Below are 17,441 nucleotides of genomic sequence, written 5' to 3' on the forward strand. Positions count from 1 at the left end.
TGCGCAGTTTACAGGCTCATCTACCTTCTTAGGTCTTTCCCAGCACGGCCATCCCCCACCAGTCTCCACAGCCCGTGTGAGCAGGCACCCTTGAAATTGCAGCAAAGTGCAAATGTCTCACAAGAAGCGCGAAAGGAGGAAGCTGCCTAGAGAGAAGTGAAGACCTCTCAGATGCCAGGTTTTTTTTGAGTCAGACGCTGCTCAGCTGTTGCATTGCAGATGTGTTAGCTAAAAACAAACTTTCGTCGAAATCAAAGACTCTTCATGAGTATAGGCGGCAGGATCCTCCACAAAGAGAGGGTTTTCTTCTTCAAAGGGCTCTCCTTAGATTTCCCTACAATAGATTTCTTAAGGCTTGCCTGCATTGCGAAGCTGATTCAGAGGCAGCATTGTGTGGATCTGAAACATCACAGCTGTTAGGGATGAATTCGCTGTCTGTTTGTTCTCACTTCTGGAATATGAGTGCCTTCCTCCAAAATGACCTGGTGGAGGAGTTGGCTGCGGAGGGAAGTTTTGTGCGGTCAGGAGGACAGTGGAGCCATTCCTCTGTACTGACTGCTGGTGTGGGTACTTGTTTTCCACATGGAAGGCAAAACAGGTGATCCCACACTTGAGTGTTCACATAAAGGAGTTTAATGGTGCTACTCTTCCCTGAACCCACACCCTGTGGCACTGCTCAGTAGCTTCCCCATGTGAACAAAGCACTCGAGTAAAATTTCAAGTAAGGTGCCCTTATTCCAAAGCCTGGATGGTCCATGCAGTGAGATAATCAGGAATAGCTGTTCCAAAACAACTGTGTAAACAAATCCTTGCAAAATTATGGTAAAAATCCCACTGCGCCACTTTTAAGCTTGTCCATCACTCCAGAGTCAGTTGAATCCTTCACTGAATTTGACCATATTCACCTCAAATGGCCTCGATCTGCATCAGTCAAAACACATTTTTTTCCATATTCCAACATGGGGCTTCGGTCACTGTGGAAGGTGACAAAGTTTGTTTTAAATGCATGTGATATTTTATGGTCATCAGGAGACAAAGCTCTATGTGTTAAAGAGCTTGTGGTCTAATCTTTGGGCACCCACTGGTAGGTGTAACACCATCGCAATAGCACAGAGAAATGAACCCTGGAGCGGGGAGGAGTCTGACCAAAAAGCAGAAGAGCCTGCATCTGCCAGGAACAGCTTGCCAAAAGCAGTGTGTGTCCATCCCGCCCATCCCTTCGTGAACGGGAGAGGATCAACCAGCTGCCCGGGCGTGGAAATACCTGACAACCCCCCATCTCTTACGCCTTTTGGATCTTCGTATCTGGTTGCTTTCTTACAGCCTTTGACCCCCATCATGGCCTCTAATCTAAAAGTCACCTTCCTGTTTCTTTGGTTGCTTCAGTGTAGAGGTAAAAAAGCGTTTTTTAATTCCTTTTGTTTACTCTCACATTTGTTCATATTAGAGCATTTCCAGCTGCTATCTTTTGCTAATTTCCAGAGATCCCCTCTAGGAATTTGCACGCTGCTGCTATTTCTGTCTTTTAAGCATTTCAAAGCTGAGAGAGAGAATCCTCAGGAAAGGGGAAACATGGGAGAAGGGCTAGATAACCTAAATAAAACGGTTTGGCTTTTTCCCTGGCATGTTCTTCTCAGGCTAATGGCTCCTGGGATACTGTAAGAAGATGAATCTCTCCCCTGTTTTGTTACAGCAGTGCTCAGCCATGCCTTGTATAGGAATTGTATAGGAACTATATTCATGTGTGTTCTGCTGGGTAGAGATGAGGAGAAGGATGATGAATGATTTTAGAAAATAAGGCCCAGAAGAGTCCGCTCGGGTTATCACTCCTACAGTGTCTGCAGGACTTTCTGTTACTGTCTTTCCATAATATTGTATCTACTGTACACAGGACTGTGCACTCACAACGAATGAGCATGTCCCTTAGGACTGTACTGTATCTCAGTTGCTTTTACGGCTAAGAACCTTTTTCGAGTGATGTAACCTAAGCTCTTCCTTACTCTCAGGCTATTGTCCCTGGCTATGTCATCTGTAGAGTATTTTCCTTAATGGATGTTACATCCCAACAGTCCTTTCTGGACAGTGGCTGTGCCCTCCTTCAATTATTGCCCCCCCAGTGCTTCCTCAGTGCTCGGCATTCAGCAGCACTAAGTCTGAGTTGCCTTTTCCGATGCCGAGTCCCGCTGTGCAGAGGTGATGCTGCTGTTGCGATGCAGCATTAGTGCACGAGGACAGGAAAGCAGGCCTGGCTGTGCTCTGGAACAGCTTTAATGCCTTGTTTTGAGCCTGTTCATAGATGCAGAGCCCCAGGGAATCCCATCAAAAGCATGAATGGAAAAGCCTGCCCATCCCCTACTTTCTCTATCTACTTTTTTTTTCCCTTTCTATTTTCATGTCTCTGAAAGAATCCTTCATTTTGTAAGAAGACGTGTGTGTAAGTTTCCAGTTCCCTTTTTCAAAGACAACAATGGTTTGCGCAGTCCTCCTCTTAAGTTGCTTTATGTGTGGTGTTATGCCAGCTGCCAAACAAATAGATCCAGAGACTGCCTGACGTTAAACCCAGATTTGGCTGGGAAGCCAAAGAGGTCCTGTACCCCAGGCTCCTTACTAGCCCATGGCTTACTCTTAGCTTTTTTTATTTTTTTATTAAACAACACAGGGAGTGAACTATGGTGTGGTTCCCCATCTGTGCTTATTCATCCTCTCTTGTAAATCCCGACATCATTGTCTACTGAATTGCAGTGATAGATCACTTTCAGCAGCCCTGTCTATGTAAGGAGGAAGCACATGAAGGGGCATGATCTCCCATCTCTCTGCCTAAGATACTGTCACGTATAGATACTTAAGATCTGCAGTCTTCTGCAGATAGTGCCCATATCTAGCATTGAGTCTTGCTCTTTGCTGCCCATTTATGGCAACAAGAGTTTGGAGTGATTAAGCTGTGCCTTATTTCTCATGGCCCCGGTGCTGGCCCCTGTGCAGAATATGCAATTTCCTTCCTTACTTGTGCTTCAGAAATACACGGTCCCACCAATAACACCTGCTTGCGTACAGCATGTTCACTGGCGCCGGGTCATCGCATGGGCACATGTAGATGCCCAAGCAGAGGTTTGTAACTCAGGAGTTTCAGGAGATGTCCAGCTAGCGTTTGTCTTGGAAAATTGCTTTCTATTCATCCGCTGTAAATATAGTATCACACCACTGCAAAATCAGTTCACTTCCTGCTTCATTTCCTGTCTTTCTGCGTGCTGGCGTTGTATGGAGGAGCTCACAAGGGAAAAGGGGAAGCCTGTGAATGCAACAGGCTATCACAAATCACACAGCAATTACCTAAGAAATGTGGCAGATCACACAGGGCACATGCTCTGAATCACTCAATTTCTGACAAGGGCCAATGCTGTGTGCTACGGGCACGCTTCCTGACATACGGTTATTTTCACCGTGTGATCCTGTCTTTGGGGCAGCAGTCCTCTCCTGACTTAAAGCGATGTTAGGTGACTGTTAACAATTATTACCCTTACAGGGGGAAAGGTCGATGTACAGCAGGAACCTCCAATCCAGGTTGCACTGCTAAAGGAAGGAATATCCATTCCCTGTAAAGTCATCTTCCCTTACACGGCGAAATACACCAAATTTTCAATCTTCTATTACTGGATTAATTCACTGGGTCAGAATACATCCATCTATAGTAGGTTGGAAAATGTAGCCATCCCTTCTGGAAAAGAGAATACGACTGCTGTCATATCTTACGACCACAGAATCATGCCACTTGAAAACACCTTTTCTACTGGCACATACTACTGCAAGGTCAGATGGAATAACATGCAGAAAATGGGAAAGGGAGTGTTTGTCCTTGCTAGAGGTAAGTGAACAATCAGAAGGAAGGGCAGGTGGTTAAAAATCAGCTGGATCTGGCTATGAAAAGATGATCTTTGCTCTTTTCCTCTACCCAAACACGCTATGAAGTCAGGTGGGAATAATACTTTATGCCCAATACTTAATGCTATCAGAGTTGAATGCACTTTACACAGGTGATCTGTGCTACTGTTCCCCATGCACAGATGGGGACATGAAGATGCAGTAATTTATATCTGCCCTGCCACAGCCTCCTGGGAACAGCAGGTGTAAAGTCAGTGTCTAACCAGGGAGCCTGGGCACTGGGTCAGAGGGTGCTTTTAGGTGTCAGTGTCCAGGACACAGTGCGGTTTAGTCTTTAGCAGTGTGACAGAGATGGTTGAACACAAGGTCAGTGGTTAGGGTGCTCGCCATAATCAGATGTACAGGTTAGGCGCTCACCGTTAGGGGCTCATGAACAGGTTAGGGGCTCACTGTACTCCCTCCCCCTTTTCCATGTGGTACAAGGGGGTGGTTGTTCCGTTAATGCGCAGGCTGGAAAGCAAGGGAGAGCTTCAGGTCACGATAAGAGGAATGTTATAGAAAAGTGATAAGGACATGCATGCTGCTGACTGGCTGGATTTGCATTACTGAATGCTGGGTATGAAAAACTTCTTAGAAAGTGCAAATGCTAAGAGCTGTGAGGAAGGAGCTTTGCTACACTGGTCAGAGGATACCTACAGTACCCACCCTGCTAGTTTGTGTGGCCTATGTGCTTTCCACCATCTGTCTTTCTGCCCCTATCACTAAAGACCTTTGCCAGCCTCTAACTACCACCTTTCTTGGCTCTCATAGTTATGTCATGTCCCTCTAATCTACATGAGGTGCAGCTGTTTATATCCTGTCTCTTTTGCGTGATTCTTCAGCTGCACCCTGCTCTCTGTTCAGTCAGACTAGGTTTTGAAGGGTGTGTGCATCTGTGCCACCATATTCTGCACTGCTTCTGCATTTTAGCTCTCTCAAGGCTCTTTCCAGGGTTAAAAATGCAGCAGGATTGTAACTTCCGCTCACACTGTGAATCTTTTGCCCTCTTTCTTACAGGTACAGGGTACGTAGAGACCTCTTATGGGTGGGAAATCCTCATTACCCTTACTGCTCTTCTTGCTGCATTGAGCATCACCGCAACAGCTCTGCTTCTGTGGAAAAGAAAGGCAAGTTATAACCAAATAAAAAGCAATACCTGACACAACCCCTTCTAGGAATTTATTTCACTTGCTTCTAACTTGGCTGGATTGGAAGTCCCCATGCTGAAATTTTCCATGCTGGGTGTCTGCCTCAGGTTTATTTTCTTTTTTTAAGTTCAATCTTTCTGAGAAAAAAGATTACAGGAAAGACAAAACGAGTCATTGGTTTGTCCATTAAAGAAATTCTGGTAATCATTTTGACTCCGGCATGCACTGCTTTAGAGCAAGGATCTGACACAGGGCAAGAAGTCACACTAGCAGTGTGCTGGCCCTGAGAATATTCAAGGAGATGTAGCCTTGTGATGGGTCTTTGGAAAATTGCACTTTGTGTATGCTCAGCCATGGCTCTTGTCAATTTAGCAGCTCAGTTGTCTAAAGGAGCCCCTGTGAGGCTGCCTTTCCACACGGTGCCAGTCAGACAGGTAACATCCTGTGCACCCAAGCAAGTCTGTTGCAGTCCTGGTGGCAGGAGGAGGGCAGGACTTTCCCTGTTTCTAATCATCTTTCAAGATGGGGGCTACTCTGGTGCAAGGGCATGACCTGATTGCAAGGAGGCCGTGCAACTGCGTTCCTGAGCCATGGCTCGGGCACCATAGAAGAAAACAACCTGCAGTGTGGAGGGGATGGGGACCAGAGTCTTGGGCATGCGTTTGGCAGAGAAAACATTAAGAGACAGAGTGAGAGGGGAAGGTCAGGACAAGGATCCCAAGGAAGCCTGTGTGGAAGTCCCAACTAACTGGAAAAAAAGAGAGACACAAAGACCTGAGGAGCAACCTGCTTTAGTTGACTCTGCTTTGAGCAGAGGGGGATTGGACTAAGCAATCTTCAGAGGCACCAGTGATTCTGTGAGGCTGGACGAAGGAGCCTTGGGAGGGAAACTGGAACTGGAATCTGGAGTGAGGAAGCACTGGAGCTTGGAGGAGGGTGTTAATACTGGACTGACAGGGCCCCTCAGGTGAGCAGACCAGTGGCACAGGTTGGGACCAGCTGGGTAAGGAAGTGGAAGCTGGGATGAGTAGCTGAGGGCAAAGAGGAAACCAGGAGTAGAGAAGAAAGGATGTAGAGAGCAGGAGAAGAAAAGCCAAAAGTAGGGCTGAAGGATCTGGATGAGACGGGCCCTGTGGAAAAAACTCTGGAGTCGTGATACTGGAATCCGTGTTGTTTGGGGAAAACTTACTACTCCTAGTACTGCCACCCTCAGGCGTTCAAAACAGCATCCTCTGCATTCTTCCAGAGATCTCAAGGCTGGCTTAAAAAAACCTGATGTCTTTTAGAATGTAGTTTGGGGATTGTTGTTTTCTAGGTGGAGTACCCCCCATATTTACTCTTTCAACCTGCTCTCTGCCACCATGACAGCAGACTCCCTGCATGCATTGTTATGTGGAGGCTGTGCTGCTGGTACAGTCCTATGACTCCAAGGAGCATCAGCTTCAGCACACACAGTCAGAGATCATGAGGTTGAAAACTGACCTGCTAATCTCGTGAGACTTACCTTGCAGGTAGTCTGATGGAGGGGGAAGGAGTGTAAGCGGCAGAGTGACTAGGCTGGAGACAGGCCCCCATCTCTGCTTGCCTAGGCAGTGTCTCCATGGGGATGAGGAGGGAGGCATTGTCACGACTTGCCGGTTGGCATCTCTAGGTTTTGAGGTGGGCCAGCAAGTCTCAGACCTACGGGCTCTCCTTGGGGTCTGAAGAGATCATTCAGTCATTACATTTGCCCTCCTGCAGAACACAGCCCATATTTCTCACCACAGCTTGCTCAGACCTGCTGGTTTAAAAATGTTTATCTTTAAGAGAAGCTATTTAGCATCCTCCTTAGTTACTAATGGACTGGAAAGCAGTTCATCGTTTTCATGTGATGTGAATATAATCATCCCACTTCTTTCCGAATTAGAACAGAGATACTTAGCAAAGCCTTCTGCCTTTTCTGCCTCCTCTCTTGCTTGCTGAGCAGGGCTAACCCTTATCTGTGCGTGAATGGAGTGTGTTCAAGGAGAGCTCATCCGATGCAAGAAACGTTTCAGAGGAAGAGACCTTCTTCCTTCAACTCCATGCTGGTCTTGCACATTAGTGTATCACTGACAATATGTCATCATCAGTGGTCGTCTGGTGCTCTTCTCTAGACTCTGTGTATTAGCAAAAGCTTCCCAGCCAAATCCTGACCAAAGTCACTGCATTTTGCTGCTCTGAAATTCCCCCCCACGCTTTGAACAGGGCCCTGCTTTACTCCCTGTCCTACAGCACTGTTGTGTGCTGTTAAATACTTACACCTTCCATCCAGCTAAGTTTCAGTGGTGGAAGTGATTTCTATGTATGCACAGAGCCCAGTTCTCCTTTCCACTGCTCCAGTGTAAGTCATCAGACTCCTCCATTTTACCCTGTGGTGAGAAAAGGGACCGGCCCACACTGTGCAGAGAGTGCCAGCACTCTTTGCTGTGGAAGCACTCAGGGGGTGTGCGAGCAGCTGGCTTTGACAGGACGTTAGTGTTCAGTTCATCTTTGGGGAGATGGTGTTTTCTCCAAATGTGTCATTTGGTGTCTTGTCCTCAGCAGGTGTTGTGCCTTAGAAGCAACCAGCTAAATATCCTGAGACAGAAGGTGGAAACGCAGCCCCCTTCAGCCAGCCCACCACCACCACCTCCTGTCTATGACGTGAGTACCAGAATCGCCCTCCATCCTTTCTGTCCGCATTGTGGTACAACCCTTCCTTTCCCTGCCTTGCCATGGTACAGACAATGCCAGTATCATGATGTGAATCATAAGCAATACCTGCATACCAGCCTGGTACTGGTGACCTTGCTCCTGTGCTCTGCCCTGCTTAGCTCCTCTCAGGACCGTGCATGTTGCGTGTCTCCATCCTGGTCCCACTCATGGCCTCCCCAGTGCCAAAGCCTTGCACCATGCCCTGCTGGGCAGCACCTTTCCCTCTGCCAGCAGTGTGGCAGCACTGAGTAGCAAGTGTGGGGCCAGAGAGGTTTCCTGGTGGTAGAGGTAGAAGGGTCTCAAGAATGATGGCTCAGGAAAGGGGCAGAGAGAAGTGCTCCCCACAATAAACCCAGCTGTTTAGAGCTCCTGCTGCGACACCTTCACTGGTGTCAGTGTCATGGACCACTGCAGTCCTGAGCAGGCTGACTAGCTCTCAGGGGGGGAAAAGGCAGGAGGAAGGTGAAGGGAGTCTCTTTTTTGGAACATATCCCTTTTCGTTGCATAGGATCTCCTTTTTCCATTTCTCAAACGGGGGAACGCTGACTGCTCCCACTCCCTGAGCCCAGTAGCGTCAGCGTCATAGGTAATAGGATTGGAGTGGCTCTCCTGAAATGTCAGGCCCAGACCTCAGCTACCTCAAGTAACCATGACCCCTAATCCCATTTACAACCCATCCAGCTCCATTTAAAATGGATTCCTTTTTCTCCTTTTACTCCCATGGGAGGGCTGTTCCACTAAGAAGGGAAGGGTTGGGTTTTTTTTCCCCCCATGATCTGTGGGACGAACGAGGAGGAATAAAATGAAAGTGAGTAGAGAAGGCTGTTGCCTGAATATTAGGAAACCTTTCTGACTGCGAGATCTATAAGGGCTGGAAAAGTCTCTCTGAGGAAAACCCGTAAGCTCTGCTGCATTAATCATTTAAACTAAACAAAACGAAGCTCTGGAGAATGTACTACAGAGAGAAGCAAAGCTCTGCCAAGAAGGCAGGAGACATGATAGGGCACAGATTTGAAAAAGAGGATGGGCCTGCTCCCTTCTCGTTCTCACTTCGCAGGTGGGGGGGCACCGTTTTGTGGCCCTTTCATTTTTGGAGTAGAGGTTTAAAAGAAAGCATTATATATTGAATGTGATATGTTTATTCTGGGCAAAAAGCAATGCTCTGGGTAAAGGAGGTTGCAGGTTATAAACCTTTCCATTTGTATCAAGTAATTTCTTTTTAATTCAGGCTTATAAAAATCCGAATGGGTAGTTTCCTGCTGAAGTGGATGGTTTCTGCAAGGAGACAAAAAAAAAATCAAATCCATTTCTCGCTCAGTCGGCCTCGTCATGCATCCTTAGCTCCATCTTAATTACATGTTTCATCATGTTGTTCCGTTCAGGAGGCCCCACTAAGGCTAATATAGCAAGTCAGCAGAGCCAGCCTTAGGCACAGGCAGTCCCAGGAGCTGGCTGGGCCCCTGTGCTTGCAGGAGCCCTGTGGACCCTTCCCCCGAAGCCCATTGACCACACGCCAGCTGTGTGTGGCTCTTAGCCAGCCCGGTGTGCGGGGCAGGTGGCTCAGCCCTCTTTGGCAGAGCTGAAAGCAGCCTCGGACCATCTCCTGCGAGCTGGGGGGTACCAGCCCGCCCACTGGAGGTTACTTTATCGTGGAGCAGCTGCTGCGGGGTGACTTGTTCAGGCATGAAGCAGCAACTCCCGCTGCAGACACCACACGTGGTGAAAGCAGGGCTGCGAGGTGAGGAGGGGGGAGCACGGGGCTGTGAGGTGTAACAGGGAAGTTAATGGGGGAGAGAGGGTGAGAGCCCTGGGATGGAGACTCTGCGCTGGATGGGCCCTCAGGACAGGTGAGGGGAGTGGAAAGTTGACAAACCTTATTTCCTTTGAAAGATGACTCTGGTGCCCCCCTGCTAAATTTCGTTGGGACTCTGCATGGTGTAAACCCAGCCCTACAAATTGCATTTGAAATTGGGTGCGTTGTGAAAACCCATTGGTGTTAAATCGGGTGTTGAACACTTAGTGCTTAATTCATGGGGAGGGCAGAAATCTGTGGTCAGCCTAAGGGTAAGCTAAGGCAAGGAAAAGGGAAAGACAAGTGAGAAGTAACTCCAAGTGATGAGATAAAGAAGGAGGTCGGAGATTAGGGGGCGGGACAGGAGGCCAGCATGTGCCAGATGTGCTATCTGTGGGGGAAAGCAAGAGGTCAGAGTCTGGAAAAAAGTCGGGTCAGGGAACCACAGTGTCCTTGCAGGCCTGGAGCTGGGAGCAGGAGCAACAGGAGGCAGCACTGGACATCAAAGTAAGGGCTTGGAACTGGCTGGTGCAGCTCATTAAATGCTCTGTGTTATCCTACACGGCAGCAAGGCTCACCCCTGGTGTGAGAAGGGTCCCTAGCACACCTTCTGCAAAGCCAATCCTGCTGAACATCCCTAGGAGCAAATGCCTTCCCCACTGGCTCTTCCAGGTGCCACTGTTTGCCTCATGGTCCCTGGGGGTGGGTGTACACAGTGAAAAGCAGCAGGTAGCAAAAAGCCCTGGTAATAAGGGGGCAGCTGGGCACCCACTTTGTTCCCACTACACTGCCAGGTGTTCCTTGACCTCTTTGTCCTCCTGCAGCCCCGGAGAAGCTCTGCCTCACTGCACTGCCCAGACCCAAACCTGTATTTTCCTCTGTCTTCCAGCTTAGCTGCCTAGTTAATGAGCAGCTTGGAAATAACAATCGGAGGGACTCACTTCATCCGCTTTACACTTCAAACAAGTTTTTTTGAGCACCAAACAGAACTCCTGCAGCGCAGGCAGGTTCCATAGCACAGGAGCTTTTCCCGGTGCGAGGGAGGCAAGGAGGCTGCTCAGGGACAGGAAGGCATCTGCCAGCGGGGAGGAGAGAGGCTGTGTGCCTCCACTGTGACAGTAGCAGGTGCTCAGTGACCAAGTAAAAGTAATTAATTTGCAGATGGCAGTTGGAGACACTGGCTTTTCAACTGGCCAGCAAAGGACCACCATTGTCAACAGCCTCCATGGGAAGAGGGCTTGTGGAGGGAGGGAATCTTTTTTGGAGGTTAAAAACCAAAAGGGTCCTTCTTGCTTGCAAGTGGCTTCAGACTAGAGCAGTGAAAGAGGCCACCTGTCCTGCCAAGGGGACATGGAGCCAGGCTGCTGGGAGCGCAGCACACAGGATGAGGTCCTCACTGCGAGCATCACAAAGAGAATTGAAAATGAGGACGGGGAAATGGGTTTTTCTGTGTGTGCATGTCTACATGCGAATAGTTGGGAATGTCTGTGTAGGCAAGCGGGTTGTTGGGAGTGGGAAGCAGACAGGTGAAAGTATTTGACTGTTCCCGGAGGAGGGGTGGGAATGGGAGAGCTGTCTGATGCTCTGTTCACTGCGGCCCCCTCCTGTCTGAGTGCCTGTTTGTTCCAAGCCCCACTCCCAAATGCTGCTCCTCTATCATCTGGTCCTGTTCAAACCACCGTCCTGCTGGCCACGATCCTGAAAGATGCTGAGGGTTAGCAACTCCAGATGAAATGATGCGGGTTCAGGTGATTGGCAGCCCAAGAATCAAGCCTCCATGTTTTGCTCGTCCTCTTCGCTGTGTTGCAGGGCGCCTCGCTCCTTTGCAGTCTCTCCACTAATACCATCTGCCCCTCTTGCGGCTGGAGCTCCTCCCATCTTCCTGTTGCCAGAGAAACAGCCACCTTGGCAACCTGCTGTCATCCTTGAAACACACATGGAAAAGTCCTCCCGATTGTTATGTTTGATCCTTCAGGCAGAGCTGGAACATCACTCAAACTGACATGCATCTCCTGTGACACGATTACCTGGGGGACCAGAGGCTGCATACGCATGTAGGGCATGTGTGTGTTTCTCTGTGTAGCTGTGTGGGACCACGGATATGTTTGAGGGCCTGAGAGTGTATTGATTTTTTTTTATTATTCGTTGCTCACTCTAAGAAGAAAGAAGAGTTCTGGCTTGGAAAAAAACCCAGAAAATAAATAGAAATCATGCCTGATGTAGGGTTTCCTATTTTTGACAGCCCTTGTGCTTCAGGACCTCAGCCTCACCTCTCTTCTCACTCTTGTATGCCCAGAATAACCATGAGCAAGAGCTTGTGGGTGTCAGGCACCTAAACAGTCTTGGGCAATGCGGAGCACTGCCAGTTACCTGTGGTCCCCATGATGCACAATATCCTTTTGTGTGGCAGAGGGGTCTTTATTCTGCATTCTGGGACAATTTGGAGTGGAGGGAGGCAAGGGCATTGGCATTGTTCTCCACTGCCTTACACAGGGTAGGTAACATCAGAGCCCATCTCTGTGAGCCTGAAAAAGGAAGACAATGCAGCTGCACTGTAAAGAATTCAAGGGGAAAGGATTTTCTTTTTGCCCAAGTTCAGGTCAGGAACTTCAAAATTTTGAAGATGGCAGGGGTTCCTAAAAAATGTCAGGCACGAGATGGGGAACAACCCAGTGGGCAATTAGTTGTCTTAAACCTAAGTAATTTATTTGACCCCTGCTCTCTTCTTTCTTCCCTGTGCAGTGCCTGGATTTGCAGCAAGTTGATGTCTATTCTATCCTCAAGGACAACACAAACAACCCGTCACCCAGAAAGAGTCCTCCAGGGAAGGTAAGGGCTGGGGCCCTGTTCTTGGAGAGTTCCCTTATGCACTGGGCACATGGGGAAAGAAAATCCACAGAGTCTCCATGGCCCTAGCAGGCAGTAAGTGTGTCTCCAGTCCCACCGAAAGGGGAAAACGGGATGTGGCATCCACTCGCCAGCTGTGCTGCACATGTAGCCTATCTTTCCTCTTCCGGCAGAACCCTTGCTTCTGCAGCTCTACCAGTTCTGGCAGTCCCGGTTTCATGCAGATGCTTTGCTGTATGACGTACGCTGAAAGGCATTGAGAGGTTTGGCATCACTGCTCCCTCTGAATGGGACTGACGTTTGTGGAGAGTTGGCCAGATGCTGGTCCCCACTATTGCCCTTTCCAGATTATTTAGGCAGCTGAGAAGTCCTTTGGGGCAGAGGAATCTGTGCACTGGAGGCAGACCCTGGCCACAGCTTTGCTTTCACCAGCATTAAGCACCTGAGAGCCATTTCATGGTAGCAGAAGCTAAGATAGTCTGAACAGAGGCTGGGCTGATACAGTCTCTGTCAGCTCTGGGGCTCAGGAAAAGGCAGTGTGGGTATGTTTTGGGCTCAGATCTTCTTGGCTGGGCTGGGAGTTACATGTGAGAGACAAGGAACTAAATCCACTCATAGTGAAAGTAGCTGCAACTCGGAATATGCAGGTGCCGATCAGTTGTGGGGGCCACATGAAGCAGACCAGAGGTCCACACAGCCCTCTACCCTGCCTTTGGCAGGCATCAGCTGTTTCATAGGGACAAAACTTGCATCAGGCACCCCAGGGAACATTTCCTTCCTGTCCTCAGAACTTTGTTGTTCTTTTCCCCTTCAGACCTCTTATCTGCTTAAAAAATATATTCACCCTTCTAACGTTAGAAAATGTTCCTGAAAAGTGTCGCCTGCTTCCTCCCACTGATGTCCTGTTGGGGGGAGTTTCCCAGGTTGCCTGTGCAGTGTGGAGCATGGCACTAGCTTCAGTTGGCACCATCCCTCTGTTTCATGAAGGACAGTGTTTTCCAGTGTCTGGGGCATTTTCACAACTCCCACCTTTTAGGAAAAGATGGTCTAAAATCAAGCGGCCTCCTCTGTGTCAGAGCTACTTGCCATGTAGTCTAGTCCCAAGGCCACTGGCCTCCTGCAGTTACTGCTGTGGCACCACAGTGGTTGGTGGTAGCAAAGGCGGTGGCAGGTATCTGATTATTGAGGGGAAGGATGGGTTGTTTTATATAGGCTGTCTTATACCCCAGTGCATCATATGCACTAGAAAAGACAGCATCCCTGGTTTTGTGTTCTTGCTGCATTTTGAATTAGTCGGATAGGGAGAACAGTAGGTCCTGATCCCTCTTCCCTGTGCTATTTATTCTTGTGTATACCTTTATCAGCTGCCCCCGTGGAAACGATTCAGTCTGGATGATGAGATGCAGTATGTGTGCGGGTTTTTTCCCTACCATGGAGCCGTCTGGGCTGTGCTGAATTGCTTGTGTGTGGCCCCAACCACTCAACTGCTGCTTTGGGGGGCAGCGGATCTGTAAAACAGAGCAGGAGCAAAGCAACAAAGTAAGAGCAAAGGAACGTCTGTGTGTGAGTGGGTCTGGTGCTGGTAGTCTCAGCCAGGGTGGGGTAAAGGTCAAAGCAGACATGGGAGAAACAAAGGAGAAGAAAGCAAAGAGAGGCGATGGGATGAGCTCTCACACCAAGAGCAGACACCACCAAGTATCCTCGGTTCTTGTGCTGGTCAGAAGGAAGGGAAGTGTGAGTGGCAGGGCCTCGTGATCTCTGCACAGGAGAATTTGACTGCGCTTTCCACTACTGTTGCAAGTACCTTGATCAGCTTCCCTTTCAGTCATCCTGGGCTATGACCGCCTGGGGCACTTGTCCTCCAGCTGGCTGCGCCAGAATATAACAGGGTGTTTTCCCTAAGAGCGAGACTTGTGGGCCAGTGGGTTTGGCCTGTGAGTGGGAGCTGGGATTGCTGAACCGTGGCTGACTCTGCTGCGGAGGGTCCAGTCCAGCCCTTGCTGTGGGATGCTGCGCACAGAGCGGGGGCTGTAAAGGGAAGCAGGGCAGAGAGCCCCTGAAACAAGAGCATTTGCATGCTGTCACGCTGGACTGTCAGCCAGCTTGGGTAGCGAGGGGTTAATCCCACATGCGTTGGAGGTGCCTGCACTCAGCACTTTTGTAAAATGTTTCCCTTTGGTAGTGGCAACAGAGAAAATGCTAGTGTAGGTAGGGCTTCATTCACCCGGTGGCATTTCAGCTACTTGCTGTGTAACCTTGCTTACAGCAGGCCTGTGCCACACAGCGCTTAAAATATCAGTCTGTCAGCGCCTTGTCTACACAAGGAACGGTTGTGAGGAATAGACTCAACTGTTGAAGAAACAGGATTGAGGAGGTCAGGGAATTCCTCCTTCACAGAATCCAAAGTGATTTATTTTTTTACCAAGTCCAATTTTCCCTCCTCTCCCTGTCTGACAGCTTTTTGGGGGAAGAGTGACAAGTAAAGGAGGCATCTTTATCCCTTGGGCTGGATTAGTCACGTTCGTCTCTGGCGGAGCAACATTTCTCACCGTAGTGGCTTCCATTTCAGTGGTTCACTTATAGCCATTCCTAACAGAACAAATGTCAGTGTCTGCTTATTAAGAATTAATTCATCTTCCTTTGAATAATTTTCCTCCATTTCTTTTTTCTCCTTTTCATCATTCTGCAGACACATAAGAAACAAGCAACTCTAGAAGAATCCTCTGATACCTTGTATGAGAATATCTAACAGGGAAAATCTGACCCTATGTGGACCAGACATCTTTCTGTGTGGCGGAACTACTCTCTTACATCCCCAGTTCTCTGCAGAGATCCACAGACTTCAGGGCACAGCCACGAGGGACTTGTGAACCCCTGGCTTCTTCTAAACTGCCCTTCATTAACAACAGAATGCATCTGTTCAAATCCCACCGGGGCTCAGTCTGCACTGATGCAGCAAAGCTATTTTGCAGCAGAACCGTTTGATGCAAAAAGCAAGGCTGTCTTTGTCAAGCACTCACACGTATCTTAGAAATGGTGCAGATGGGATCTGTGCAGGTTTCTCTCACCTGGCCTGGCTGAAATACTTAAATCTTGATCCTCTGTAAATAATAGGACAATCCAGAGACCTTCCTGCTTGCTGGCTTGATTTTCCAATCCCGACCTGCAGCACTCCATCTGATCCTGTGCCTACAGCTTTCCTGACATGGCCATCAGGCCTTCATGCATAGTTTAACCGAGATCCAAGCATCCACCTGCCCATTTTTCCTTTCTCAGGAACCCCACAGTGAAACATGCTTTCTCATAATCTGCTAATCCCATCAACTAGTCACAGATGCCTGCTGTGACCATACTCAGTCGACTCAAATCAGTGCCTCCGAGTAAATGCTTTCCCTTCAGCAATATCAGCAGTATACAGTGAGGACTGGATGCACCGACAGAGATAAAGATGGAAAAAAGGAAAACAGACAATATCCCTGCCTGGCAACATGTCTCAGTGGCACTGCCCTTTCCAGAACAAGGAAGAGGAATGAGGAGGTGGGAACCCGAGGAAACTCCCTTGCTGGGGCTGCATAAGCCAAGCGGGTCTGGGGCCAGGGTCCAGCCCAGAGAAATTCAAGCCGAGCTCCCCAATTTCCTGTTCTTCTTGGCAATGGGCAGTGTTACCACTTGGGATTTTGAGCCTCTGTGGGAGCAGGCATGGTACCCCTGTCCCACCAGGACCAATAGGTTTGCCTTTGTTTCAGCTGGCCAGTATTTCCCCACAAGGGTATAAGGCTCCTTTACCCCCGCCCCCATATATTATTTGGCCAGGCAGACCAGTTCTGAAACTTAGAATGACTGAGGGAGGAGGGAGGCCCTAGGGGTGAATTTTCTATCCAAGCTCTTTCTCTCCTGTCAGCTGGAACTTGCCTACCATTTGTGCTGATGCATATTCTAGTTCTGATAGGGAAGAGGTTACATTAAATATCCATATAACACGATCAAACCAGTGGATCAAAAAGCTGAGGCTGTTTTATCTCAGATTAAAAACCAAAATAACAAGCAAACAAAACCAACCCAAAATAAGAATATGCAGCATAACTTGAGAGGAATCATAGATACCTCTTTAAAGAAGAAGATCAAATTAAAATTGAGCTCCAGGGTCATAGGACCCTCTCTAGTTGAAGATAATGTTGCTATGCATCAGAGATAGAGGCTATGGAAAATGTCTCCAGGGCCTCCAGCCTTCCTATACTATGTTTAAAGAGATAATCCGCTTATTGCTTTGCTCTTTTTTATTAGAAGAGATTTCAAACATGCAATTTGGACTTTCTTTAACCACAGGAAAATGCTTTTTCTCTTCCCAATGTTGAGGAATTCATTTCAGAAAGAGCAATGAATAGACAGCATGGCTTATTAAACCCGTTTTCCATTTGTTAAGTGATCGCGACAATTATAAATAAATATTTTTGAAGTCAACAATTTCAGTGTTTACTAATATGACCTGAAAACCTTTGTGTTCACAGAAGAATTTACAGAGGATTGTACAGGTATAACAATTCCTTTCCTTAACAAATTTGAAGAAATGATGAGATGAATTATAAATATGTTGCAGTATGGCAATAAAATATTCAGCAGAAGCTGGTGGATTAGATGAAAAGTGAAAACTTTCAAAATAATGCTGCTTAGTTTTTGTGTTTTGCTTTTTAAATTTTACAAATGCTAAAAATACTGGGTGCTACTGGAAATTTCCTGGCAAGCATCTCACTTTGCAGTGAATTGATTTGTCTTGTCTTTCTGTTATCTTTTTAAATAGTGTGTTTCTTACATTTATGCCTGAACAATTCTATATATTAAGTAGCTGAAGCTGTTTAAAATGAAACCTGAGAAGAACAACAGTATTTGGAATAGAAAAGGCTATTCTAGAACAGTCAGTGCTAAAGTACTGGAAGAATCACACCAGCTTCTGATCAATTAAGTGAAAAAGTAACAATTTCCAAGAAACACTGGCAGGTCTGGGGATTTCAGCTGTGTGTCAA

General features: G+C 47.9%; 1 protein-coding gene across 1 annotated transcript; it reads left to right on the top strand.

Annotated features, from left to right (window-relative positions):
- The first annotated feature begins 1,002 nt into the window (after positions 1-1,002).
- Positions 1,003-16,884, top strand: NFAM1 (NFAT activating protein with ITAM motif 1). Its single transcript, XM_076328698.1, has 6 exons — positions 1,003-1,393; positions 3,524-3,862; positions 4,936-5,045; positions 7,632-7,730; positions 12,316-12,402; positions 15,110-16,884. The coding sequence occupies exons 1-6, from the start codon at positions 1,003-1,005 to the stop codon at positions 15,167-15,169; spliced, it is 1,086 nt and encodes a 361-aa protein (XP_076184813.1). The 3' UTR covers positions 15,170-16,884.
- Positions 16,885-17,441: the final 557 nt, after the last annotated feature.

The sequence above is a fragment of the Aptenodytes patagonicus genome, chromosome 1 (genome assembly GCF_965638725.1).
Source record: "Aptenodytes patagonicus chromosome 1, bAptPat1.pri.cur, whole genome shotgun sequence".
NCBI lineage: Eukaryota > Metazoa > Chordata > Aves > Sphenisciformes > Spheniscidae > Aptenodytes > Aptenodytes patagonicus.